Below are 25,807 nucleotides of genomic sequence, written 5' to 3' on the forward strand. Positions count from 1 at the left end.
CATATTTGTCCTGTTGTGTCTGGCTTATTTCATTTAACGTTATGTTTTCAAAGTTCATCCACGTTGTAACATATATCAAAACTTAACACCAGCCCTGCACCCACCCCTTACCGTATCAACTCACACAGAGGACGGGGGCAGGGCCGGCACTACCCTCTGCCACCTGGTCACCTATGTGGTCGACTGCCAATGAGAAAATATTGCCCCCTAAGAAACCCTGGAGGGACTTCCTTTTTTTTGAGACGGAGTCTTGCTCTGTCGCCCAGGGTGGAGTGCAGTGGCGCAATCTCAGCTCACTCTAAGCTCCGCCTCCCACGTTTACACTATTCTCCTGCCTCAGCCTCCCAAGTAGCTGGAACTACAGGCGCCCGCCACCACGCCCGGCTAATTTTTGTTGTATTTCTTTGTAGAGACGGGGTTTCACCACGTTGGCCAGGATGGTCTCAATCTCCTGACCTCGTGATCCACCCTCCTCAGCCTCCCAAAGTGCTAGGATTACAGGCATGGGCCATCACGCCTGGCCGAGGGACTTCTTCTTGGAGGCCATTTGTGGGGGACATGGGCTCCCCAAGCACACATATGGCATAGGGCAGGAGGTAAGGAAGGTTGGCTGGGCTGCCCTCACATATGTGGCAGTGGAGCAAAGGACCCCAAGGGAGGTGGCTGCCATAGTGAAGGAGCAACGCAGGAGCCAAGAGAGCTGCAGCCCAAAGGCAGGGCGCTGGGTGAGGTGTGGCCAGGCAGGAAAATGGGTCCTCATTCAGGACTGCCACTGCCCAGGTGGTGGCCTGAGGCCGAGGCCGGGCCCTTCGCAGGGCTGACTGCCCTCACAGACTGCCGTGGGGCCGTGTGCTCTGCCGCGGTGGGACTCTACGTATGACAGCCCCCGAGACTATCCCGCTTTAGGTCAGAATTTGAGTCTCTGAAGCTGTACACATGACTTTATTTGTGAAGCCCCCGGGCACAGCCCAGACACACACAGAACACAAAGGGGAAAGCATGGGGCAGTCACGGGCGCGTAGGGAGATTGTACAGCATCTGCCCAGTCCAGACCCCACTGCTCCCCTGCCCCAGGAGGTTCTTTAAGAGCAGCGTCCAGATACGGCTCGGACATTGGGGACCCTGCCCCTCCCTCCCCAGACTGGACAACAGCTTTGGGTTGTCAACACACCCCCTCCAGCTTGGCCCCCGGGCCAGTCACAGACAACATCTCAGCAGCCAGGAGAGGGTCCACTAGGTCCGGGGCCAGCGCAGTTCCAGCAGCTCCTGCTCCTGGACAATCTGGTGTCTGCCTGTCCACACGGCATAGGGCCCAGGGTTGCCCTGTGCCAACAGCCCCACGATGCCACCCCCACAGTCCCACCCATGGCATTCTCTGCTCTTCAGGCTGAGCGCTCAGCACAGTGGCATGGATGGTGGGGAGGACAGCTGCTGCAGGACCAGGGCTTGGTGACAAGAAGCAGCCCCTGGCAGGGCAGGAAACAGCCCAGTCACAACACAGAGGGGAAGGACAGCACGCGGACAACTCCTCGGGCTCTGGCTCCGCCAGGGAGCCGGGCTGGAAGGCAGGTGGGTGGGGACAGCCATCAGGGCCCAGGCGGAGATCAGCAGAGCGCCGTCAGGTGAAGGTGAGTTTTAATGGCGGAGCAGCTCACAGCCCTTTACCCTGGGTGCCAACTCCCCACAACAGAGCAGAGCCAGGCCAGCAGAGAGGCGTTCAAACCCAAATCCCGACAGGAGGCACAGACCTGCATGCGCACCACACCTACACACATACTCAGGGGACTGACAGGACACACGGGACACAGACCCGCCCTGCTTCTGGCCAGAGTCCTGTCCAAGGCAACGGTGTGGGTTGTGCCTCAGTTCCTCCGAGTCCCTCCCCAGCTTACTGGTCCAGGCCAAGGGATGGGAGAGGCTTTGAATCTAGACCTTGTACAGTGTCTGCAGCAGACTGTGGCGGGCAAAGGAGCAGGATTCCAAGGCGCTGTTGGGCCTGCGGGGAAAGAAGGGTCAGCAGGTGGGATGGATGCCTCTTGGCCCCCGTTTTCCAAGTGTGGGGGCCATTTTAGTACCAGACTCATTTTTGTTAATTTGCACAATGACTCAGCAAGGGAGACATTAGCCCCTGCCTTCTGCACGTTGTGGGTGGGGGTAGGAGGGGTGAGAGGCAGGCACCCAAGACCACACAGCCCAGAGCTGGCCACAACACAGCCCCACCTCAGCCAGGCTCTTCAAGGGCCCTTCCAGCAGACATAGGCCAGGGAATCCTCACTGGCTGCCAGTGGCCTCACATGACTGGCCCACTGGAGTCCAATCTGGGTCATAAGTAAATGGCTAGCCATTGTTTTTTGGTGGTTTTTTTCTTGAGACAGGGTCTCTCTTTGTTGCCCAGGCTGGAGTACAGTCCTGGAATCATGGCTCCCTGCATCCTCGACTTCCCAGGCTCAGGTGATCCTCCTGCCTCAGCCTCCCAAGTAGCTGGGACCACAGATACACACCACCATACCCGGCTAATTTTGTATTTTTTGTAGAGACGGGGTTTCCCAATGTTGCCGAGGCTGGCCTTGAACTCCTGGGCTCAAGTGATCTTGCCTCAGCCTCCCAAAGTGCTGGGATTACAGATAGGAGCCACTGTGCCTGAGCTCCCCATTGTTGCCCTCAATATCATTAGTTTCACTGCAAAGAAAGAAACTGAGGCAAGACTCTGGGGGACTGGGCACGTGTGGGACGCAGCCAGGACCAGGCCTGACAACACCTCTGGCCTGTAGCCGATGAACAGGCCAGGATCTGTGCCAGGCCTGGGATCCCAGACAATTTGGCTGGGAGCTGAGGGAAGAGGGGCTGTGCATGTTACTACATAGTTAATCCGTCACCTCGGACACGACCTGGGGGAGACTGAGGCCTGTGCTGGAGGCTGGGCAACAAGCTGGGAAAAGGCATTCTGCTCTAACAAGGCCGAGGGGCTCATGCCCAAACTTAGGATAGCACAGGGGCTGCCAGAGATGCAGAGGGAACCACTCTGACCAGGGAGTAGGAAGGACACAAAGGACTCGGGTGCAGGTGCAGGCAGGGGCTGGGGCCACTGGCCAAACAAGCTCTGGACAGCATGGACAAAGCTCGGCACCGCAGCAATGGCACTGCTGTGGAAAGGGGTTCGGGGGCGCACACTGTGCTGGGGTGGAGTGGGGTGGGGTGAGGGTGAGGCTGTGGCCACCACAAGATTCAAAGTGAGGCTTGACCTGGCCCCTGGCAGAGGAGGGGGACAATGAGATCTATCATTCACCAAGGCCAGTCCAGCTGCAGCCCAAGGAGTGGTCTGGGTGGGGGGCATGCGGCCAGAAGGTAAGGCCTGGCTAAGGAGACAGCGCCGTGCAGACAGACACTCCAGACGCTGCGGTGGTCAGGGCTGCTCACACTCCACCAGCCCCGCCTCCCCACATGCACCAAGCATCCTGCCTCGGCTGGTGGGCTCTGGGATCCCCCAGCAAAGGGACTTTCTTGCTCCTCTACCTGCCCCACTTCCCCCGGATGGCGCCGACTGACTGGAAATGTGGCTGGTCAGGGCGCTTGGAGACAATCTCACCTAACCCTCCAGTTGGGCAAATGGGGAGACTGAGGCCTGATGAAAGCCATAGGTTGGCCAGGGGCCACACAGGGCCCCGTGAGGGTGCACGGGGCAAGCCTCCCGCCCCCTCCCTGGTGGGGCCTTGGCTCTGTTACTTGACTGTGCCCATCACCCCATCAACGCCCCAGGACTCCCCAGGACCCTCCAGAACAAGGCCAAGGTTCCTACATTGCTGGGCATTTTGGCGGCTCCCGGGTCAATGTGTGTCCCCAGGAGAGGGCCTGGGGCTGCAGAGCCTAGTGTGACCCGGCCCCTTTGGCCTGCACTACTGTAAGCATGGACAAAAAGCACCTCCAGAGATGTCATCACGCATAGCACCTCGCTCACAGACATGGGTCTGGACACTGGCCCAGCCTCTTCCTAGTGTGGGACCAAGGGAAACTCTTTAACCAACCCGGTGCTCCTTCCCTCATCGGCAAAATGGGGGCGTTACATGTCTCCTCTCTCACTGTCCCTGAGCCCCACTATCCTCAGCTGGGCAGAGGGGAGCGGGCCTCCCAAGGGTAGTGAGACTCCAACACCGATGCTGAGATCCCAGGAGGCATGAGGGCCTCTCGTGCACCTGAGCAGGGCCAGCAGGCTGGCTGGGCTGGACCTCCTGGGACTGGAGGCCTTTGGACCTGGCCAGAGAAGCCTGAGAGGACAGGCACCGGCAGAAGGACACCAAGGCCACACTCACTTGGTGATGAATGCCAGCAGCAGGGGGGCAAGGGCCTTGGGGAAATAGTCCTGCTGCACCATGTGGTTCAGTGCCATCAGGGGGCCGTACAGGTTGGCAATGGCCTTGACCTTATCTTCACTCTGTGAGGGGAACACAGCAAAACGCAGGGTGAGCTTCAAGGTCACCTGGGTGGCCCCTGGACTCCACCATCCAGACTCTGCGGGCAGCGCTCACAACTGAGTCCAGCCGGAACCTCACCATGAAGACCGAGGCTGCTGGGGTGGACTCAGGCCTCAGGGCCCAGCGGGTGAGACGGCTCAGGACTCGAGGTGAGGGAGGCTGGCAGGCATGGCTGGGGCAGCTTCTGTGCAGACCCCGCCCACCTCCCTCCCGGGCCTGCTGCTCCTTCCGGCCTCACCTTGAGTAGACCCATGTGTGCAAGGAGCCTGGTGAGGAAGGCGCTGGAGTTGAAGGACGAGGAGCTGAAAGCCTTCTTCATCAGGGCATCTGTAGGGCAGAAGCAGCAGGGGCAGGCTGCTGGCTATGGCCGAGCGCTGGGCCAAGGCACCCAGGGCTCCCCCCACACCACGCAAACACAGGCTCGCCTGCCTCCTTGCCCTGACGAAGAGGTGAACACAAGAGGGATGGCAGAGACATAGGAACCAGAGGGAGGGGCAGTTGGCATCAGGGGATGGGCTCAGTCCATCTACCAGCTGTGACACTCTGGCCCTTCCCCATCCTGGCCTCCGGTGTAAAATGGGTGTGGGGATGACACCCACTGTGCCCCCCTCACACCGTGGGAGTGGAGAGTTCCTGAGGCAGGCCACCACTGGGGGAGGATTCAGGTTATTTTGGTAGGGTGAGGGGATGTGCAGGGACTGTGCTAGGCTTCCTGGGAAACAGAACTAGGGCAACTTGTTCCCACAAATGCCCCCAGGCAGGCCCTCAGGGAGCAGGCTTGTGTCTGGCCCCCCCACCTCCTTCCAAGCCTCACTTCCCACTGAGCTGCCCTCCCCACTTTAACGCCACCTCCAGTAGAGGCCAGGAAGAGGCACCACACATGTCCTTCCACTCCTTTCTATCCTTTCCAGGAGCCGCACCCCTTGCCTCAGGGCCCTTCCTCCCCTCTGCCTCAGTCAAGCACATGGAGACAGGGTGGAAGGTGACAGGTGCTGGAATGGAGGAAACAGACAGGGTGCGGAGAGGGTTGCCACAGGGCAGGAGGGACGTGGGCTGGTGCTCCGAGAAGGCCCCATAATGTTACAGGGAAAAGTGTCCTCTGTGCAGGGAAGCTCCAGGTAGAACGGACATGTGCACAGAGGCTCTGAGGTGCGGACAAGGGCTCAGTTCTCAGCATCCTTCCTCCCGACAGACCTGCGTCCATCGGGCTTGCGGGTGTGACTATCTGGCCTTCCTAGAGTGGGCTCTGGGTTCTAACTCTATATGGCTGTGTGGATTTGAGAAAGGCCTCAGTTTCTCAGTGGTGAGAAACAGGGAGACGAGCACCCAGCTGGCTCCACGGCAGGACCATGGCAGGACCCTGATGGAGGAGCAGCACAGGGTCCCAAAGAGCAGTTCCCATGACAGCACTGGGGCTGATGAGTGACGGCGACCACAAAGGGCACCAGGGCCTCACGAGCATCAAGGGCCAGCGGGCACCCCGGCCTCACCCAGCCCACATTACCTACTGCATCCTGCACTGCCGTCCTCACAGCAGCTTCGTCCTTGAACACAGATGACACCTTTAGGAAGGCAGAGACCACCTTCTCGGGGTCAGACGTGTCAGTCTGAGGACATAAGAGACAATGGTTGGCCTGTGGCACATGGTGGAGATGTCCCTGGGCTCTGCCACTAGCTAGGAGAGGCGTGGGCAGTACACAGGCCCCTGGCAGGCAAGGACAGGTCCTGCCTTACCCCATGCTGTCCCTTCAGAATCTGGCTTGGACTTGGCCTGCAGCAAGCAAATATGCAGCATAGAGAGGGAATGAATGAGTGAATGAACAAGGATGAAAAATCATCCCAGCCAGGTGCAGTGGCTAATGCCTGTAACCCCAGCACTTTGGGTGGGAGAATGGCTTGAGGCCAAAAGTTTGAGACCAGCCTGGGCAACATAGTAAGACCCCATGTCAACAAAAAGGAAAAAAACTAGCCAAGGGTGGTGGTGTGTGCCTACAGTCTCAGCTACTTGGGAGGCTGAGGCAGGAGGACTTCTTGAGCTCAGGAGGTTGAGGTTGCACTGAGCCATGATTGCACCACTGCACTCCAGCCAGAGTGACAAAGCAAAACAGTGTCTCACACACGAAAAAAGATCATTTCAGGGACCCAGTGGTCCCCATCTTGTAATCGAACTTGAAGAAACAATCTAGGATGCAGACGATATTCACATGCAGAGAAGTTTACCTCAACCTCACTGACAACAGGGAAAAGTGGAAAAAACATCCAGAAATAGTGCCTGGCTTTTAAGTGCTACATCCATGCATTGGAATAAAAATCATGAGAAGAGTTTAACGGGCACAAGAAAGTGATGAATGGTGTTAAACCAAAGTGACAGGCCACAAAAAGGCTTACATCATCTTATTTATCATGTTAAAAGAAACAAAGAAGGCCGGGCGCGGTGGCTCAAGCCTGTAATCCCAGCACTTTGGGAGGCCGAGACGGGCGGATCACGAGGTCAGGAGATCGAGACCATCCTGGCTAACACGGTGAAACCCCGTCTCTACTAAAAAATACAAAAAACTAGCCGGGCGACGAGGCGGGCGCCTGTAGTCCCAGCTACTGGGGAGGCTGAGACAGGAGAATGGCGTGAACCCGGGAGGCGGAGCTTGCAGTGAGCTGAGAGCCGGCCACTGCACTCCAGCCTGGGCGGCAGAGCAAGACTCCGTCTCAAAAAAAAAAAAAAAGAAAAAGAAACAAAGAATACAGGCAAAACCTAACAAAGCAATTGGCCGAAATGTGAAGCCAACTCTGAGAGTGCGCCCATTTTATTTCTCTATAACCTCCGAGCCTCTGCTTTCTTATCTGTAAAATAAGGGCAGCAAAGTCTACATTTCAAGTTGTCAAGAGGGTTAAATAAAATCATGCCCAAATACAGTACCTGACAGAAAATGGATGCCCCAAAGATCACCTCTGAATGAATGAATGAGCCAGCCAACAAGTTAGGCTGGAGTGAGGGTGCCATCCTGCAACAGGCACGCCACTCCCAGAGGGGCCCTGGGCAATAGGGTTGTTCTCACCCATCCTGCAATAGGCACGTCACTCCCAAAGGGGCCCCGGGCAACAGAGTTGTTCTCCAAGCAGCTGGGCTGACAGAACATGCAGAGAGAAGCCAAGGAGGGGGTGGGCACATGCAAGAGTCTTGAGCAAATTCCCTAACTCCAGTCAGCATGGGAACTGCCGGGCTGCACTTTCTGTAGGCCAAGTGAGGAGGGAACATTTGCAACCCCTGGAGGCTTATAAATACCCTGGACATTTGTGTGTGTTATAACAGTGGCAGGCCAAGCCTCCCTGCCCCCAGCTGACAGTGTCGCACCCCCAGGTTCCTGAGCTGTTCGTCCCTTTTCTCTAACAGCTCCAGAAGCCATGGCAAGTACAGGGTGGGGGTCAAGGTGTGGTTATTACCTGCTGGGCTATCAGCATGGAGCTCTTGGGCCCCAGGCGCAGCAGTTTCTCTGGAGAGGGAAAAGCCAGGAAGGTGGAGACGTCTGCAGGAGGTGGGGAGGACAGCACGGGAGCTGGCTCCTGGGAAGTGGAGGCACAGAGGCTCTGGAGAATTCCGGACCCCAGACTCCCCCACACCCAGCTGTGCCCATCCCTACACCCAGCATATCCACCCTTCACTCCAGCCCATCTAGGCTCAAAGTCTAGAATTCTTCCTCCCACTCAGCCGCATTTCCCATCTATCAACATCACCTAGAGATGCTGGCTCTGGATGGCTCTTGGTCCAGGAGCCTTTGGGGTCAGGGGGAAGCCACCTCCCTGGGACTCAAAAATACGACCAAGTGGATCCTCGTCATGACACGCAGTGCCCCAGAAATGACTATAGAGGCACATGGGGGCTAAAGTGGGTCCCCGCAGAATTCCAGTCCTACAGCCTGGGTAAGCCCTGCTAGCACCAGAGGTGCCCAGAGAAAAACCTGAATTGAGGCGCACTTAGCCATTTGTTTAATTGCTTCCGTAAACCAGAGAAGCAGCCCAATTAAGCGTAAGTGTGGGGAGTCCTTGTCCAAAGCCAAGTTCTCCAGGAGCTTTACTTAGGAACCTGACAGGGAATGCAAATGAACGAACTGGAGGTGTGGCAGCCCTGATGCCACCAGCCCCAGGCCAGACACCAAGTGCCCAAGCCAGGTCACGGCCCAGCCACCATCTCAGGAATGGGGGAGCAGTTCCTAAGGGTCACCAAGACAATCTTCTGGTGGGTGAGAAAAAAAAAAATTAGAATTTCTATTTATGCTTATTTGTTTATTCTTTCAGAAATCCTTATGCATATCTTATACATAATGCAGCAGCACTGCTACTTATAAATAGACATTTATATTGGGATAAATAGAAATATAGGTAATTATGGCCAGGTGCTGTGGCTCAACACCTGTAATCCCAGCACTTTGGGAGGTTGAGGCGGGTGGATCACCTGAGGTCAGGAGTAAAACAAAGACCAGCCTAGCCAACACAGGAAAACCCTGGCTCTATTAAAGATACAAAAATTAGCCAGATGAGGCCGGGTGCAGTGGCTCACGTGTAATCCCAGCACTTTGGGAGGCCGAGGCGGGCGGATCACGAGGTCAGATCAAGACCATCCTGGCTAACATGGTGAAACCCCATCTCTACTAAAAATATAAAAAATTAGCTGGGCATGGTGGCGGGCGCCTGTAGTCCCAGCTACTTGGGAGGCTGAGGCAGGAGAATGGTGTGAACCCGGGAGGCGGAGCTTGCAGTGAGCCGAGATCGCGCCACTGCACTCCAGCCTGGGCGACAGAGTGAGACTCTGTCTCAAAAAAAAAAAAAAATAGGCCGGGCGCAGTGGCTCAAGCCTGTAATCCCAGCACTTTGGGAGGCCGAGACGGGCGGATCACGAGGTTAGGAGATCGAGACCATCCTGGCTAACCCGGTGAAACCCCGTCTCTACAAAAAAATACAAAAAACTAGCCGGGCGAGGTGGCGGGCGCCTGTAGTCCCAGCTACTCGGGAGGCTGAGGCAGGAGAATGGCGTAAACCCGGGAGGCGGAGCTTGCAGTGAGCTGAGATCCGGCCACTGCACTCCAGCCTGGGCGACAGAGGGAGACTCCGTCTCAAAAAAAAAAAAAAAAAAAAAATTAGCCAGACATGGCGGCAAGCACCTGTAACCCCAGCTATTTGGGAGGCTGAGGCATGAGAATCGCTAGAACCCAGGAGGCAGAGGTTGCAGTGAGCCGAGATCACACCACTGCACTCCAGCCTGGGTGACAAGAGTGAGACTCCATCTCAAAAAAAAAAAAGAAAAAAAGAAAAAAGAAAGAAATATAAGTAACTATCATTACACTGAACCATTTTCTTTTTTTTACTCAATATCATGCAATCAAAAAAAAAAAAAAATGTTTGTGGCTACTGTGCTTAAGGAGACACCCCCTACCCCATTGTGAAAGCACCTCAGGATTTCACGTTCTCAGGACCAGGGCTCTGATTGTGGCAAATGATAGAAACTCACCCCAGTGTTAGGGTCCAGAATCTTCTGTGAGGGCGTGGCTGACTTCTCTCCCTGCCCTCCCTGCTGAGGCTCCTCCTCTTCCTCCTCCTCTTCTTCTTCCTCATCCTCCTCTTCCTCCTCCTCCTCTTCTTCGGCTTCCTCTTCTTCCTCTTCTCCTTCCTCCTCCTCCTCCTCGTCCTCGTCATCACTGCAGAAAGAGCTGGCTGAAGCAGATCCTCTCTACCCAGCAGCCCAGGTTGGCTCCAAGGCCTGGCTCCATGAGCCCAGAGACCTCAGCTCAGCCAGGCGGGAGAGAGCCTGGTGGGGTGGGAGCATCTGCTCCCAGGGCAGGGGTAGGTGGATCAACAGAGAAATCCAGGCTGTGGACACAAAAAAGAATCACATCTTGTTCCTGTCCTCAAGGAGCCCCAGGTTTCATGGGGAGACAGAAAACGAAGACAGCTTTGTCACACCCAGAGCCCAGGGCTTGGCAGGAACACTGCCCAGGTTGAGATGCCAGGGCAGGGGGCGCCCATATCCACATGACCTCAGGAAGCTACAGGTGTGGGGGAGGAAGAAGAGTAGGGGTGTCCTTGCCCCACAGGAAGACTGGTCCATTTCCGAGGGACTGTGGGACCTGTGAGGTTCAGCCCACCTCGGAGTCCCCAGTTCCCAGCCTCAGCTCAGGGCCTAGCACCGAGGAGACACGACTGAGTATCTGACGCATGAATGAGGCTGACTTGGAGATGAGAGGAGTACAAGGAGCCAGGTGCTGATGGCCCAACCGGACTTGGATCCAGAAGATGGCCACTCCCCGGTCACCCACCTTCACCTCCAGGTAGACTCCCCAGGCCCCACAGTCTCTTCCTTTCTAGAGTCAGCATCTTAAGAACAATCCTGAGTGTAGCCCCTTCTGGTTACCCCCACCTCCCACCCCCATCACTCCCCAGGCCCCACCACATCAGGATGGGATCTGGCCTCACCCCTTCAGAGGCCTCCCCAACTCCACCGCTCTACAGGGTGGCCCCGCTCAGCCCGGACGAGATCCTCTGCTGAATGGACAACTCATTCTGTCTCCCCCGACACGAGACAGAAACCTGACTGTCCCACCCTTACAGCCCTGATGCCTAGTGTATGACCTGGTACATAACAGGAGTGCAACCAACATTTCTTTTTTTTTTTTGGAGACGGAGTCTTGCTCTGTCGCCCGGGCTGGAGTGCAGTGGCCGGATCTCAGCTCACTGCAAGCTCCGCCTCCCGGGTTTACACCATTCTCCTGCCTCAGCCTCCCGAGCAGCTGGGACTACAGGCGCCCGCCACCTCGCCCGGCTAGTTTTTTGTATTTTTTTAGTAGAGACGGGGTTTCACAGTGTTAGCCAGGATGGTCTCGATCTCCTGACCTCGTGATCCGCCCGTCTCGGCCTCCCAAAGTGCTGGGATTACAGGCTTGAGCCACCGCGCCCGGCTGCAACCAACATTTCTGAATAAATACAAGTAGAAACAAATAAAGGGGCCAGGTGTGGTGGTGGGTGCCTGTAATCCCAGCTACTTGGAAGGCCGAGGCAGGAGAATCGCTTGAACCCAGGAGGTGGAAGCTGCAGTGAGCTGAGATAGCACCACTGTACTTCAGCCTGGGCAACAGAGCAAGACTCGGTCTCAAGAAAAAGAAAGAAAGGAATGGCCTGACCCCGACCTCTGGGGCCGCCTACCTGAGGGACGCCAGCACCTTGGCCATGTTGAAGCCCTCCAGCACCTCCTGAAGCTGTTCACAGCCTTCTTCTCCCAGGGTGTTGCCTGCTCAAGGGGAGGGAAGAGCAGTCAGCCCGGGGTGCCAGGGCCAGCCTAGCAGACCTGTGCAGAGGCCTCCCCCATCTGACTACCGTTCAGGTCCAGCTTCTCCAGCTCAGTTTTGTCTGCCATGGCCTCGGCAACAGCCAGGGCAGCGTCCCTCTTGATTTCACAGAATGACAAGTTCAGCTCCTGAAAATAAGAGGAAGGGTTGGAGGCAGGCAGAAACCCAGGCCAGGACACCAGGTTCTACTCTAAGCCTCAGTTTCCCCAAGTGAGAATATGGCAGGCTCTGTCCTCAGGACTGGGCAAAGTGGGCAGGAAGAATAACAGCAACAACAAAAATAATGCCCTGCAACCAACGATGAGTCACACACTGAGTGTGTTTACTGTACGACAGTGACGTGCACCAACCCCTGCCTCCCACTTTAGAAATGAAGAAACCATGGCTCAGAGGGGTGTGGAGGCTCACACAGCATCACAGAGCCCGAAGTGGGGGCGCTGGGATATGGATGCAGGCCTGCCTGCCTTCAGACCAGACCCCTGTGCCCCCAGCCACCCCACCACCCACAGACCCCAGAGTGAGGACGTCAGGCGTCCAGGCTGGCACCTTTAGCTTGGGCAGGCCGCCACGGATGGCATCTGCAATGGCAACGGCACCCTTGGAGCGCACCAGGCAGTCCCCAAAATTGATCACCTCCACCTGCCGCAAGGTCTTCAAGGTCTGCGAGGTGGAAGTAAGGGTCCAGAGTGAGGGTGCAGGCCACACCCCAGCCCTCAGCAAGCCCCGGGGGCCCCACACGGTCACATCCCACACCAGCCACCACACACTGTCCTCCTCTGCAAGTCACTAGCTTTGCTGTCTTCTTGTAGGCCTCTGGGTCCCTGGCCAAACCTCCTCCACCCTACTCCCCACGTTATTGCCAGAACTCTTCCTGAGACCAACCAAGCAAGGCTCCTGCCCGAGTCTCTGGGCCTTCTACACATAAGCTGATCCCTCTGCCTGAAACACCCATCCCCCACCCTCTCTCCAGAGAAAGATCACTTGTCCTATGCCAGGCACGGTGGCCTAGATCACACCATTGCACTCCAGCCTGGGCGACAGACCGAGACTCCATTTCAAAAAAAAAAAAAAAAAAAAGACCACTGTCCTATACAATTTAGCCAAAATGTGATCTCTTCCAGGAAGCCTGCCCTAAGTCTGATTTGAACTTCCTTCTGGCGTGTTCCCCAACACCTGCACACATCTCTGCTAACACACAGGCAGCCGAACTAGCCTTCTGTGGGGCCACAGGGCCCTGGCAGCCAACAAGCCACTGCGTTCAAAGCCCGGCACTGTTACCACCGGGCAGCTTCCTTCCCTCCTTGAGCTAGGGTCTCCCTGAAGGCAGAGTCTTTGGCTCAACCCTGTGTGGCCTGCACTTGGTACAAAGCCAAGCACTATATGGGGAGTTCAAAAAAAGCTGCTGGGCCAGGCACAGTGGCATGCACCTGTAATCCCAGCTACTCAGGTTGAGATGGGAGGATCACTTGAGCCCAGAAGTTCAAGACCAGCCCGGGCAACAGTAAGACTCTGTCTCAAAAAGTGGTAATAAATAAAACAAACAGCAGCTGCTGAACAAATCAACCAGGAAAACAGATGTGGGGAGTAGCCTGGTCCTCTGCAGCCTGAGAACCAAACCAGCGCCAGCCGCTGGGGGCCGCAGAGGCAGCTCAGAAGGTGGCATGAAGGATCGGAGCTGCCCGAGGAGGGCGCGGGTTACCTTGTGACCTGAAACCCTGTCCAGGACATGTTCAAAGAGCTGGACCCATGGGGCACACACCCAGGGGGCAGGCAGGGGATAGAGCAGTCCCTGCTAAATGGAGCCCCGGCTTCCCTGGAAACACAGCAGCCAGCTTCTGTCTTGCGGGTCACAAGTGGCTCTGCCACACTCGCCTCACCTCGGCCATGGCCACGGCGCCCTTCTCGGTGAAGGTGTTGTCGTTCAGGTTGATGACCCGCAGCAGGGGGTTGACAGCGAAAGCCTGGGCCAGGGCAGTGACACCTGGGTGGTTGATCCCATTCTGTGGCATGTGAACTTCCTCCAGGGTCCCGATGACCTGTGAGGAGCAGGCAGAGAGTGGAGGGGGCCCCGAGTGCCAGATGACATCCAGCAGGCAGGAGAGCAATTCCACACAGCAGGCACAGGAATGGGCTGCCGCCAGCACAGGGCAGGGGCTCGTCTGTGGGACTCTGGGGCATGGCTACATCTGACCCTTTCCACAACCTCCTGAGGGAGTCCTACTGCCTGGGATAGGATCTCCACCAGAGAAAAGACTAGGGATCAAAGAGGCAAAGTGACTTGCCCAGGGTCACAGAGCTCTAGATCGAGTAGGTTGATTTCTTTTTTTTTTTTTTCTGAGACGGAGTCTCACTCTGCTGCCCAGGCTGGAGTGCAGTGGCCAGATCTCAGTTCACTGCAAGCTCCGCCTCCCAGGTTTACGCCATTCTCCTGCCTCAGCCTCCCGAGTAGCTGGGACTACAGGTGCCCGCCACCTCGCCCGGCTAGTTTTTTGTATTTTTTAGTAGAGACGGGGTTTCACCGTGTTAGCCAGGATGATCTCGATCTCCTGACCCCATGATCCGCCCGCCTTGGCCTCCCAAAGTGCTGGGATTACAGGCTTGAGCCACCGCGCCCAGCCTGGTAAGTTGATTTCTTGTTCTCAGTCTGGTATCTTCTGCACAGAGGGGACCCTGGCTGTGGTGGGCAGTCACTCACGGCCCTTCTCTGGATGACACAGCTCCATGTGACCTTTCTTTCTTGGGGCCCTCCTACCCCACCCACCTACACAACATAACCCCTTCGACATGGCATGTCCTTCTCTGGGGATGAGGGGTCTTCCCTGGGCCACGCAGCCCTATCACAGCCTGGCATTTTGATACCCACTCTCTCTGCCTGGAACACTCTATCTACTTATTTTATTTTTATTTTTTTTCTTTTTTTGAGATGGAGTCTCATTCTGTCGCCCAGGCTGGAGTGCAGTGGCATGATCTTGGCTCACTGCAACCTCTGCCTCCTGAGTTTAAGTGATTCTCCTGCCTCAGCCTCCTGAGTAGCTGGGATTACAGGCACACACCACCACATCTAATTTTGTATGTTTAGTAGAGATGGGGTTTCACCATGTTGGCCAGGCTGGTCTTGAACTCCTGACCTCCAGTGATCCAGCGTCCTCGGCCTCTCAAAGTGCTGGGATTACAGGCGTGAGCCACCACACCCGGCCAGTCAGCACTTTCTTGACAGGCTAACTGCTATGAGTTCTAGGGCTCTTGTTTTGGTCACCTCCTCTCCCAGGAAGGCTTCCTGATTCCCCCAGCCAGGGTCCAGTGCTCTTCCTCTGTGCTCCCGGAGCACCTGGTCCCTCCTCTATCACGGTGGTTCTCACCCTGCCTACATTCAAAGCCTATATTCCATCTGCACCCCATCAGCCCCTGAGCTTTGGAGGAGAGGGCCATGTCCCAGTCTCCACTGTGACCCAGGACTGAGGGTAGGCCTGGCATAACTGTGCCAAGGAGCCTTCCGCTGTCCTCGGGTGCTCAGTGAAGCATGGGGCGATGGGGGTAGCAGGTGGTCCACAAATAAATACAGGAAGGCCAACTGAGGCACACTCCAGGTCAGGCCTTCTTACTGTTTTCTGTGTCATGAACCCTTCAGGCTGTCTGGTGAAGCCCCTGGGTCACCGCCGCAAAAAATGTTTTTTTAAATTTTAAGATAAATTATACAGAATTACAAAGGAAATCAACTCAGAACAGTTATCAAAACATTTAGGAAAAAAACTCCAAACACGTGCTGTAGTGATATACAAACTTCTTCTTTTTTGAGATGGAGTCTCGCTCTGTCGCCCAGGCTGGAGTGCAGTGGCGCGATCTCGGCTCACTGAAAGCTCCGCCTCCCGGGTTTACGCCATTCTCCAGCCTTAGCCTCCCAAGTAGCTGGGACTACAGGCGCCCGCCACCTCGCCCAGCTAGTTTTTTGTTTTTGTATTTTAGTAGAGATGGGGTTTCACAGTGTTAACCAGGATGGTCTTGATCTCCTGACCTCGTGATCCACCTGCCTCAGCCTCCCAAAGTGGTGGGATTACAGGCGTGAGCCACCGCATCCAGCCACAAACTTCTTGTTAATGCACTAAATAAGATCTAGGGGTGGGTTCGCTATTACTGTAATTTTGATGTAGTGAGAAATATTTCTATATATCAGTAATAATTATAACTTCACATGAAATATCTGTGATTTCCACTGGGGATAAAGTCACAAGATTTTCTATTTATTTATTTATGAGACAGTCACGCTCAGTCGCCCAGGCTGGAGTGCAGTGGTGAGATCTTGGCTCACTGCAACCTCTGCCTCCCAGGTTCACACCATTCTCCTGCCTCAGCCTCCCAAGTAGCTGGGACTACAGGCACCTGCCACCACGCCCAGCTAATTTGTTTGTATTTTTAGTAGAGACAAAGTTTCACCATGTTAGCCAGAATGATGTCGATCTCCTGACCTCATGATCTGGCCTCCCACAGTGCTGGGATTACAGTCATGAGCCACTGCACCCGTCCTTTATTTTTTAAAAAATTTTAGGCTGGGCACAGTGGCTTATGTCTATAATCCCAGCACTTTAGGAGGCCAAGACGGGTGGATTACCTGAGGTCAGGAGTTTGAGACCAGCCTGGTTAACGTGGTGAAACTCCATCTCTACTAAGTAAATACAAAAATTAACATGGTGGTGTGCACTTGTAGTCCCAGCTAATCAGAAGACTGAGGTGGGAGGATCATTTGAGCCTGGGAAGCTGAAACTGCAGTGGGCCGAGATTGCTACTGGTGCACTCCAGCCTGACCACAGACTGAGACCCTGTCTCAGTAAGTTTTTTGTTTGGTTCAGGGGCTACATGTGCTTGTTATGTGGGTTATTCACAGGCCTTTCTAATGCTGTGAGGTTTATTGTCTACATTCATGATCAAAAGTCACACTACATACTTTAGCTATGTTAGGGATAAATAATGATGTTGTTTTTTCCTCGTCCATGTTCACAGACCCCTGAATTCTATCCACAGACTGGAGGGGATTAAGAACCTCCATTCGAAGCCCACCAGAGGACACCTATGAAGGCTCAGCACAACCACGCACACCCCCTACTCCTAGTGCACTGAGGACAGTAGGCTGAGGGCAGGGAGGGGTCCAAGGATGGCAGCAAGGCCCCCCTCCAGCTTGAGGAGGCAGCGGGGGCTCCCCTGCAGCCAGGGGTGCGGGAGACACAAGGCAGATCTCTATGGTGTTCACTTGGCACCGAAGCAGGCAAGGGGTGTCTACAGGCAGGCTCTGTGGGCAGGCAGGACAGTGGGTGCCATTCTGGCCAGTATAAGCAATGCTCCTAGGATACTGTTTGCTGAAGAAAACGTTTAAATGAAGACAAGAGGGGCTGGGCGTGATGGCTCACGCCTGTAATCCCAGCACTTTGGGAGACCCAGGTGGGCAGATCACTTGAGGTCAGGAGTTCAAGACCACCTGGCCAACATGGTAAAACCCTGTCTCTAATAAAAATACAAAAATTATGGCCGGGCGCGGTGGCTCAAGCCTGTAATCCCAGCACTTTGGGAGGCCGAGGCGGGCGGATCACGAGGTCAGGAGATCGAGACCATCCTGGCTAACATGGTGAAACCCCGTCTCTACTAAAAAAATACAAAAAAACTAGCCGGGTGAGGTGGCGGGCGCCTGTAGTCCCAGCTACTCGGGAGGCTGAGGCAGGAGAATGGCGTAAACCCGGGAGGCGGAGCTTGCAGTGAGCTGAGATCCGGCCACTGCACTCCAGCCTGGGCGACAGAGCGAGACTCAGTCTCAAAACAAAAAACAAAACAAAAAAAAAAACAAAAATTAGCCGGGTGTGGTGGTGGGTGCCTGTAATTCCAGCTACTCGGGAGGCTAAGGCAGAACTGCTTGAACCTGGGCGGCGGAGACTGCAGTGAGCCAAGATCGTGCCACTGCACTCCAGCGTAGGTGACAGAATGAGACTGCCTCAAAAAAAAAAAAACCAAAAAAACAAAAAAGAGAAGAGGGAGATAGACTTCAAAGTTTTCAGTCCTGTTAGGGGCAAATGTGGCCTTCTGCTGGCACTTGCAGTCGGGGACTCAGCAATGTCCTGGGAGGATGGGGAGAGGAGAGTGGAAGAAGAGCAGGGACAAGGTCCCCTGAGAGCACCTCATCTGGCCCCTGAGCCCTGTGGATGCCCTTGACTGTCTTCCTGTCTTGGGAAGTCTGCTATGTTCCTCCTCTGTGCCCCACACCAGGGGCTGGGCCAGGCTACTGTCAGTGCTCCCGCCATCTCATTTCACCACTTCTGAGCCTGGCAGATGACACTCCTTGGTCAGAGTGGCCTGCCTGGCCTGAAGTCCCGCAGGGGGCTGCTGCTGGCTTACCTGAGGGAGCAGTCACACACGTTTCCAGAAATGCATGACAGGAATCCTGGCCCATTTTCAGATGGGCTAACAGGCTTGGAGGGGGCACGTGACGCCCCAGATCTCTCGGCTGAGTGCCAGCCAGGGATTCGCATCCAGGACTGTCAGCCTACTACACCAAGTGCACCTCAGGGTCATGGGGGCAGGATGGACAGAAACCACTCACCCTAAAAGCTTCTGCCAAGGCAGTGGCGCCATCGTTCTCCAGACGGTTTTCTGCCAGCCACGAAGACCTTCAGGGCCAGAGGCTTGCCTTGGGCACTGGATTTCCGGTGACACTCAGTCAGAGCTGCAGCCAGGATCTGTGGGGAAAGGCAAAGGGCCCAGGCCATGGGCAGGAGCCCCTTCTCCCAGTGGGGCGGCCACTGCCACTGAACTGCTCTTCAACATCACACGCCACCCACCGGTGCAGGCCGGGGGATACAGGACTGCTAACAGCACAACAGTCACACCTTCCATGTGCCCAGCACTTCAGTTTACAAAAGGTTTTTACATCTAATGCTGTGTCACACCAGCCTGAGAGGTTTAGCTTCACTTCGGAGACTGAGGAAAGGGAGAGACCACATGGAGTGGACGAACTTTCAGCCAGGTCCAGGGGAGGGCTAAGGCCCTCTGCTAGGTGGGAAAATCATGACTCCTGTTTCCCAGCTGAAGAAACTCAGGGTAAGGGGAACGGAAACTTTCTTATGGTCAAAACTTTCTTATGGTGGACTCTGCACCAGAGCCCAAATCTTCCAGCTTCTCTTCCACGCACCACAATGTCCAAGGGAGCCAGCTGCCAAGTCCACGGTCCAGAAGGACCTGTCTGATACATGCCTGTACCTAAGCTGGCCAGGCACAGTAGGGGCTTGCCTGTTGGCAGTAAAAACCTAACACCCAGCTTGTCCTGTCCCTGGTGTGGTGCCAGGAAGTAGCTTCTACCCTGGTTACACCAATAGGCAAAGCACTGAAAAACGGAGACTGACAGATGGGAATCAGAGCCCATGGTAAATGCGACACAGAAGAATCATGAGCGAGTGCACCAAGAGAGAAGTGAGATTTACAAAACACCTGACGTTTGCAGAGCACCTGCTAGGGCCTGGGCACCCTCGGTATATTTTCTCGTTTCAACCTCAACACTAGCCTGGGAGGAGGCAGGCAGGATTGGCCGCACTTTACAGATGAGGAAGCTGAGGCTCTGAGCGGTGAGTGAATCGGCCAAGGTCACCCAGTAAATATTTAGCAAAGCCACACGTGGCGGGTAGGTTGGCCTAATCCTGGCATGACACTGCACATAGCCGTCCTTGAGGAACAGAAGAGCCAGCACCTGCCTGACTCCACGGTGGTGACGGTGGATCATGTACACACTCAGGGTGGAGGCATCAAACTTCTGCCAAAGACCAGCCTCTGAGGAAGCTCCTCAGCAGCAGCAGCCGACTGCTAGGTCACCCCATTCTCCCCCATTCCTTGGAGGCCACATGGTGAGGGCCTTAGCTCCCGCAGGAGTCCAACTTGGGTATGGAGAGTTCCCAAGCACTGGGCCACGCCTCTTCCCCCGTCGACTCCTCTGGGCCCTCTTATTCTCGTGGTGCATGGCGCAGAAACCACACCAAACACACTGTCCAGAAGAAAAGATTCCAAAGGGATTCCAAAGGACCTGCAGGCTTTGGTTAGACACCCAGACTACGGCGTCTGAGCTCCCAAGAGGCACAGGTTGGCAAGGCCAAGACCCAGAGACCTAATCAAATTAGTGGTCCGAGGCACAGAGAACCATTAATCAAACTCCACGGTGGGCCTGTCTGCCTAGGTGGCCCTCTGGCCCTGGGGTTCAAAACTCATTCCCCAACTCATCCCACTGCAAGTACAAGACAGGACAGACAACCCCTGGCTAGTAGGAAAGCTCCCTTAGCCTCAGTTTCCAGACACTGCTGGACGGGAGAAGGGAAGTAATGGAAGGAAAACTGAAGCATTTTGCTAGAATAGAGTCTCTGGCTCTCCCAGCATATCCCCCTCATTCTAGGTTGGGCTGCACCTGCTTTCTGTGCTGATGCAAACATTTTTATATCTTTTTTTTTTTTTTTTGAGACGGAATTTCGCTCTTGTTGCCTATGCTGGAGTGCAGTGGTACCATCTCAGCTCACTGCAACCTCCGCCTCCCGGGTCAAGCAATTCTCCTGCCTCAGCCTCCTGAGTAGCTGGGACTACAGGTGCCTGCCACCACGCCCAGCTAATTTTTGTATTTTTAGTAGAGTTTCAACATGTTGGCCAGGCTGGTCTTGAACTCCTGACCTCAGGTGATCCACCCGCCTCGGTCTCCCAAAGTGTTGGAATTACAGGCATGAGCCACTGCACCACCGTGCCCGGCGCATTTTTATATCTTAACACAGGGACAGCTTATTGCCCAAGTGGACTTGGGGGAGGGCTAAGGCACAGAGCCTGCCCCTGCTCACCCTCACATCAGGCCGAGGGCCACAGGCACCCTCTGCAGGGTAGGCCACTCCAGCTCCTCAGCCTGGGGCTCCATGGGCCTCACTGCACTAGCTACGTGATCCACTCCACCCACCTCTCTAAGCTTATGCTGAGTCATGTGGAAAAATGGGGATGGCACCACCCACCTTTCAGTGTGGGTAGGAAAAGTTAAAGTATTGCATATTCAAATAAGATGTCCCCAACTGCTGTTAGTTCCCAGTGCCCTTTTCGCTCTTTGGTTAGAAAGTGTGTGCAGGGTTTGTAGCCTGGCACTCAGCGTTCTCCAACCCTGGGTCTAAAGGCACTGGGATGGAGTTGGAAGAGAGTAACACGCAGGCTGCCCTCGATGCAGGTTCTGGGAAGCAAAGAAGCTCCACTCTACACTGACCAGCCCAACGTGAAGCTCTACACTGACCTTGCCTGGGGGATGCCCCCCCTCACCCCGGGGGCAAGGCCCTGTCCAGGAATAAAGGTGAGCTGTGACAGTGCCTCCCTGAGCGGATGCTCCTCTTTTCAGGCTCCCTCCTCCGCCTGTGTGCCAGGCTCTACCAGCTGCTCTGTGGGTACAGTGAGTGTAGGGATGCCCCAAGCCCTGAGTTTTGCAGAGCCAGCAGGCTGGAGCAGGTATGCGGCGGCACTCCCTCTGCGTTGCCAAGCCAACCCAAGAACTTGGGATGGTTGCTTGGCAACCCCACCCTCATGGATGCCTCTACCCTTCGGCCACAGGCTGCTGCCTTTGAGGCCTTTCTCTTTTGAAAACAACGGCTGACTATCCCAGATGGTGGTGGCCAAGGGCCAGGGCACATATATCAGACGGATGTGGATGGACCAGGGGACTCTGTGGGGAGAGGGCTGCCACACCCACCCTTGCCGCCACCGATGCCCATACCACAGTTGTTGAGCTTGAGTTCATGCAGGGTGAAGCAGGCTGAGCTCTTGAGCAGGGCCTCGAAGCCTTGCACACCGTCGGGCCCAAACGCATTGTCACTTAAGTCCAGCTCCACCAGCTGGGCCCCAGCTGTGATGAGTCCTTCCCCTAGTGAGATCTGGGCACAGAGGAAGCTCGTGTCAGTTTCACAGACACCCAGCAGGTGCTGCTTCTGTGCCGGGCCCAGCTCTGCCTTCCAAGGACACCCCGGCTGGTGCAGAACCAGCACAGACACAAACCATTTCGGCATTCTTAAGACTGGAAACTCTACAAAGGGCTCCTAACAGCTGGAGAGTGGGGTGTGCGTATGCATGGGGTGGCCTGGGAAGGCTCCTTGTAAGAGGTGGCATTTGGGCTTAGTCTGAATGAGAATCAGCTAGTCAACATGAAAAGACTCCAAGCAGCTGAAAAAACAGGAGCAGAGAGACATAAGCATGAAGCAGCAGGCTGTGAGCCTGGGGGCAAGCTGTGGGTAGACTCGAGAAGACAACATAGCATGGGCTTTGGGTGGAAGGGAAGTGAGGGGTCAGATCAGGCAAGAGCCTTGAATGCCAGGCCAAGAACTGTGCGCCTCAGCCTGAGAGCACCAGGCTTTGAGGTGGCTGAGGGATACGGAAGTAACATCCCCGGACTGGAAGAGAGCAGATGCATAGGAAGATGGGCTGGAGTGCCCTCCCGGGAGTGTGGGGCAGCAACACTGGCAACAGAGAGGGGACCTGCCGGCCAGTGTGACAAGTGCAGGAGAGGAGCTGCCTGTTCACGGAGCAGGGGACATGCAGAAGCTGGTGGTTCCCTGGACAAGCAGGAGGAGGGAGGGAGGAACCACAAATGCCTCCAGGGTTTCTGGTGGTGACTGGCAGATGGAGGTGGCCATCTCCAAGCCACGGCCAGGATCAGCTTTGGCAGGAGGATCTGGAGCTCTCCTGGAAACCTCCTGGGCTGGAGAGAGCTACACTCCCTCATCCCACCAGGAGAAATGGTCAGAGAGGAGGCTCTGCCAGAGACTGGAGCAGAAATGGGGCAGAAAGAGAGTTTTCTTCACCATCTTTTCTAACTTAAAATTGTTTTTTTTTTTTGAGACGGAGTCTTGCTCTCTCTCTCCCAGGCTGCAATGTAATGGCATGATCTCAGCTCACTGCAACCTTCACTTCCCAGGTTCAAGTGATTCTTCTGCCTCAGCATCCTGAGTAGCTGGGATTACACACACCTGCCATTATGCCCCGCTAATTTTTGTACTTTTGTAGACACAGGGTTTCAGCATGTTGGCCAGGCTGGTCTTTAACTCCTGACCTCAGGTGATCCGCCTCCACTCAGCCTCCCAAAGTGCTGGGATTACAGTTGTGAGCCACTGCACCTGGCCTGACTTGAAATTCTTCTATATACAATCACTGAAATGAACCTCTTTTTTTTTTTTTTTTTTTTTTGAGACGTACTCTTGCTCTGTCACCCAGGTTGGAGTACAGTGGCATGATCTTGGCTCACTGCAACCTCCACCTTCTGGGTTCAAGCAATTCTCCTGCCTCAGCCTCCCAAGTAGCTGGGAACACAGGCAGGTGCCACCATGCCCAGCTAATTTTTGTATTTTTAGTAAAGACAGGGTTTTGCCATGTTGGCCAGGCTGGTATCAAACTCCTGACCTCAAGTGATCTGCCCACCTCGGCCTCCCAAAGTGCTGGGATTATAGGCAGGAGCCACCACACCCAGCCAGAAATGAATTTTTTTTTTTTTTTTTGAGACGGAGTCTCGCTTTGTCGCCCAGACTGGAGTGCAGTGGCCGGATCTCAGCTCACTGCAAGCTCCGCCTCCCGGGTTTACACCATTCTCCTGCCTCAGCCTCCCGAGTAGCTGGGACTACAGGCGCCCGCCACCTCACCCGGCTAATTTCTTTTTTTTTTTTGTATTTTTAGTAGAGACGGGGTTTCACCATGTTAGCCAGGATGGTCTCGATCTCCTGACCTCGTGATCCGCCCGTCTTGGCCTCCCAAAGTGCTGGGATTACAGGCTTGAGCCACCGCGCCCGGCCCAGAAATGAATTTTCTTAACCTACATTCCAAATCCTAGCTTCACAAGCCAGGTGCAGTGGCACGCACCTGTAATCCCAGCTACTTGGGAGGCTGCCGTGGGAGGAATGTTTGAGCCCAGGAGTTCAAGACCAGCCTGGGCGACATAGCAAGACCCTGTCTTTAAAAAAAATAAAGGCTGGGTGCAGTGGCTCACGCCTGTAATCCCAGTGCTTTGGGAGGCCAAGGCAGGTAGATCACGAGGTCAGGAGATCAAGACCATCCTGGCTAACACGGTGAAACCCCGTCTCTACTAAAAATACAAAAACTTAGCTGGGCGTGGTGGCGGGTGCCTGTAGTCCCAGCTACTCGGGAGGCTGAGGCAGGAGAATGGTGTGAACCTGGGAGGCGGAGCTTGCAGTAAGCTGAGATCACACCACTGCACTCCAGCCTGGGTGACAGTGAGACTCCGTCTCAAAAATAAAATAAAATAAAATAAAATTTTAAAAATAGGGGCCAGGCGCGGTGGCTCAAGCCTGTAATCCCAGCACTTTGGGAGGCCGAGACGGGCGGTTCACAAGGTCAAGAGATCAAGACCATCCTGGCTAACACAGTGAAACCCCGTCTCTACTAAAAAATACAAAAAACTAGCCGGGTGAGGTGGCGGGCGCCTGTAGTCCCAGCTACTCGGGAGGCTGAGGCAGGAGAATGGCATGAACCCGGGAGGTGGAGTTTGCAGTGAGCTGAGATCTGGCCACTGCACTCCAGCCTGGGTGACAGAGCGAGACTCCGTCTCAAAAAAAAAAAAAATTTTTTTAAAATTAAAACATAAAAAGAGGCTGGGCACAACCAGGGTGAGGGGCTCAGTAACATCGGTGTACGTACTCATCACTGACCAGAAATCTGCACCCTCAGGGCCTGCCGTGTGCAGCCCTGTGCCAGGAAGACACACTGAGAGGCTGCCGACCTGAAGAGACAGCCAGCCCTGCTCTCTTCCCTCAGCCAGGCAAGCCTTTCTGTGTTGCCCCTTTCTATTCCTTCCACACACCCGCACACACGCACTCAGAGACTGGGAACTCAGTGTAAGTCAGTCTGAGCCCTGGGAATGAGGAAATGGGAAGCCACCCATGACAGCAGCAAACCCAAGCAGAGTGTGGTGTGGACAAAGGGAGGAGCCAGAGAAAGATGGGGATGGCTACATGGGCTGTGTGCTGAGAAGTCATGAAGGCGCAGGACTGTGAGGTGCAGGAAGGGGTTGCTGGGAAAAGGCGGGGCATCGTATTGGGGTGAAATCCACAGTGAACCAAACCATGCAGCTCAGGAGGACCCAAGAGTGTGTGGTCTCAGCTCTCTAACCTCCCTGAAGTCCCCGCCCTTGGGGTTCCTCCCCTGTCAGTCCCTGTGCTCCCACCCTCCCCTCCTGTCAGAACACAGGGCACATGCTGGGTTTGCCAGGCTTCCATTCCAGCAGCTCAATCACCCCACAGGGCTTATCTTAGGCTCCAGAAAGAATAAAGTATGAGAAAAGCCCTGGGAACTGCCAAAGAGGGTCCTGTGTGTGGAGGGGAAGAACAGCTCGTTTGCTTACCAGGGCGGGTGGGATCTCAGTCCGCAGGCCTCCCCGTGAACATGTCACTCCAGTGGCAGCGCGGCGGCGGAAAGAAGACAAGAGTTAGTGGGAGAGGCCCCTGGAGGCCTACAGTGAAGCCTCATCCTGGTGGATTTGAATTACCCGAACGTCGCAAAGACTTCCTTTTTTTTTTTTTTGAGATGGAGTTTTCGCTCTTGTTGCCCAGGCTGGAGTGCAGTGGCGCGATCTCAGCTGACCACAACCTCCGCCTCCCGGGTTCAAGTAATTCTCCTGCCTGAGTTTTCCAGCGTAGCTGGGATACAGACATCTGCCACTATGCCTGGCAACTTTTGTATTTTTAGTAGAGACGGGATTTCTCCATTTTGGTCAGGCTGGTCTCAAACCCTGACCTTAGGTGATCTGCCCATCTCGGCCTCCAAAAGTGCTGGGATTACAGGTGTGAGCCACCGCACCCGTCCGCAAGACTTAATTGAGCTTTGTTGTGAAAAGCTGGACCCATTCTGGCTGTAGTTGGTGGGACCTGGAGTCCTGTCCTCAAATCAAGAGGCCTCCAAGGGTTATTGGGGGCTCAGAGGTGTCAGGAAAATCCCTGACTTATACAAACCCTCCACGTGGACGTGTGACAT

General features: G+C 55.1%; 1 protein-coding gene across 1 annotated transcript; it reads right to left on the bottom strand.

Moving 5' to 3' along the window:
• Positions 1-921: 921 nt before the first annotated feature.
• LOC115892838 (ran GTPase-activating protein 1-like) lies at positions 922-25,807 on the bottom strand. The gene is given in 16 exon segments (XM_030915313.1): positions 922-1,996; positions 4,308-4,429; positions 4,708-4,796; positions 5,974-6,076; positions 7,908-8,027; positions 9,970-10,156; positions 11,658-11,742; positions 11,829-11,928; positions 12,347-12,460; positions 13,678-13,836; positions 18,381-18,428; positions 18,430-18,516; positions 21,529-21,708; positions 25,179-25,205; positions 25,207-25,286; positions 25,786-25,807. Coding segments are annotated over 16 exon segments (1,593 nt in total). The 3' UTR covers positions 922-1,926.

This window comes from Rhinopithecus roxellana, chromosome 13 (assembly GCF_007565055.1).
Source record: "Rhinopithecus roxellana isolate Shanxi Qingling chromosome 13, ASM756505v1, whole genome shotgun sequence".
NCBI classification, from domain to species: Eukaryota; Metazoa; Chordata; class Mammalia; order Primates; family Cercopithecidae; genus Rhinopithecus; species Rhinopithecus roxellana.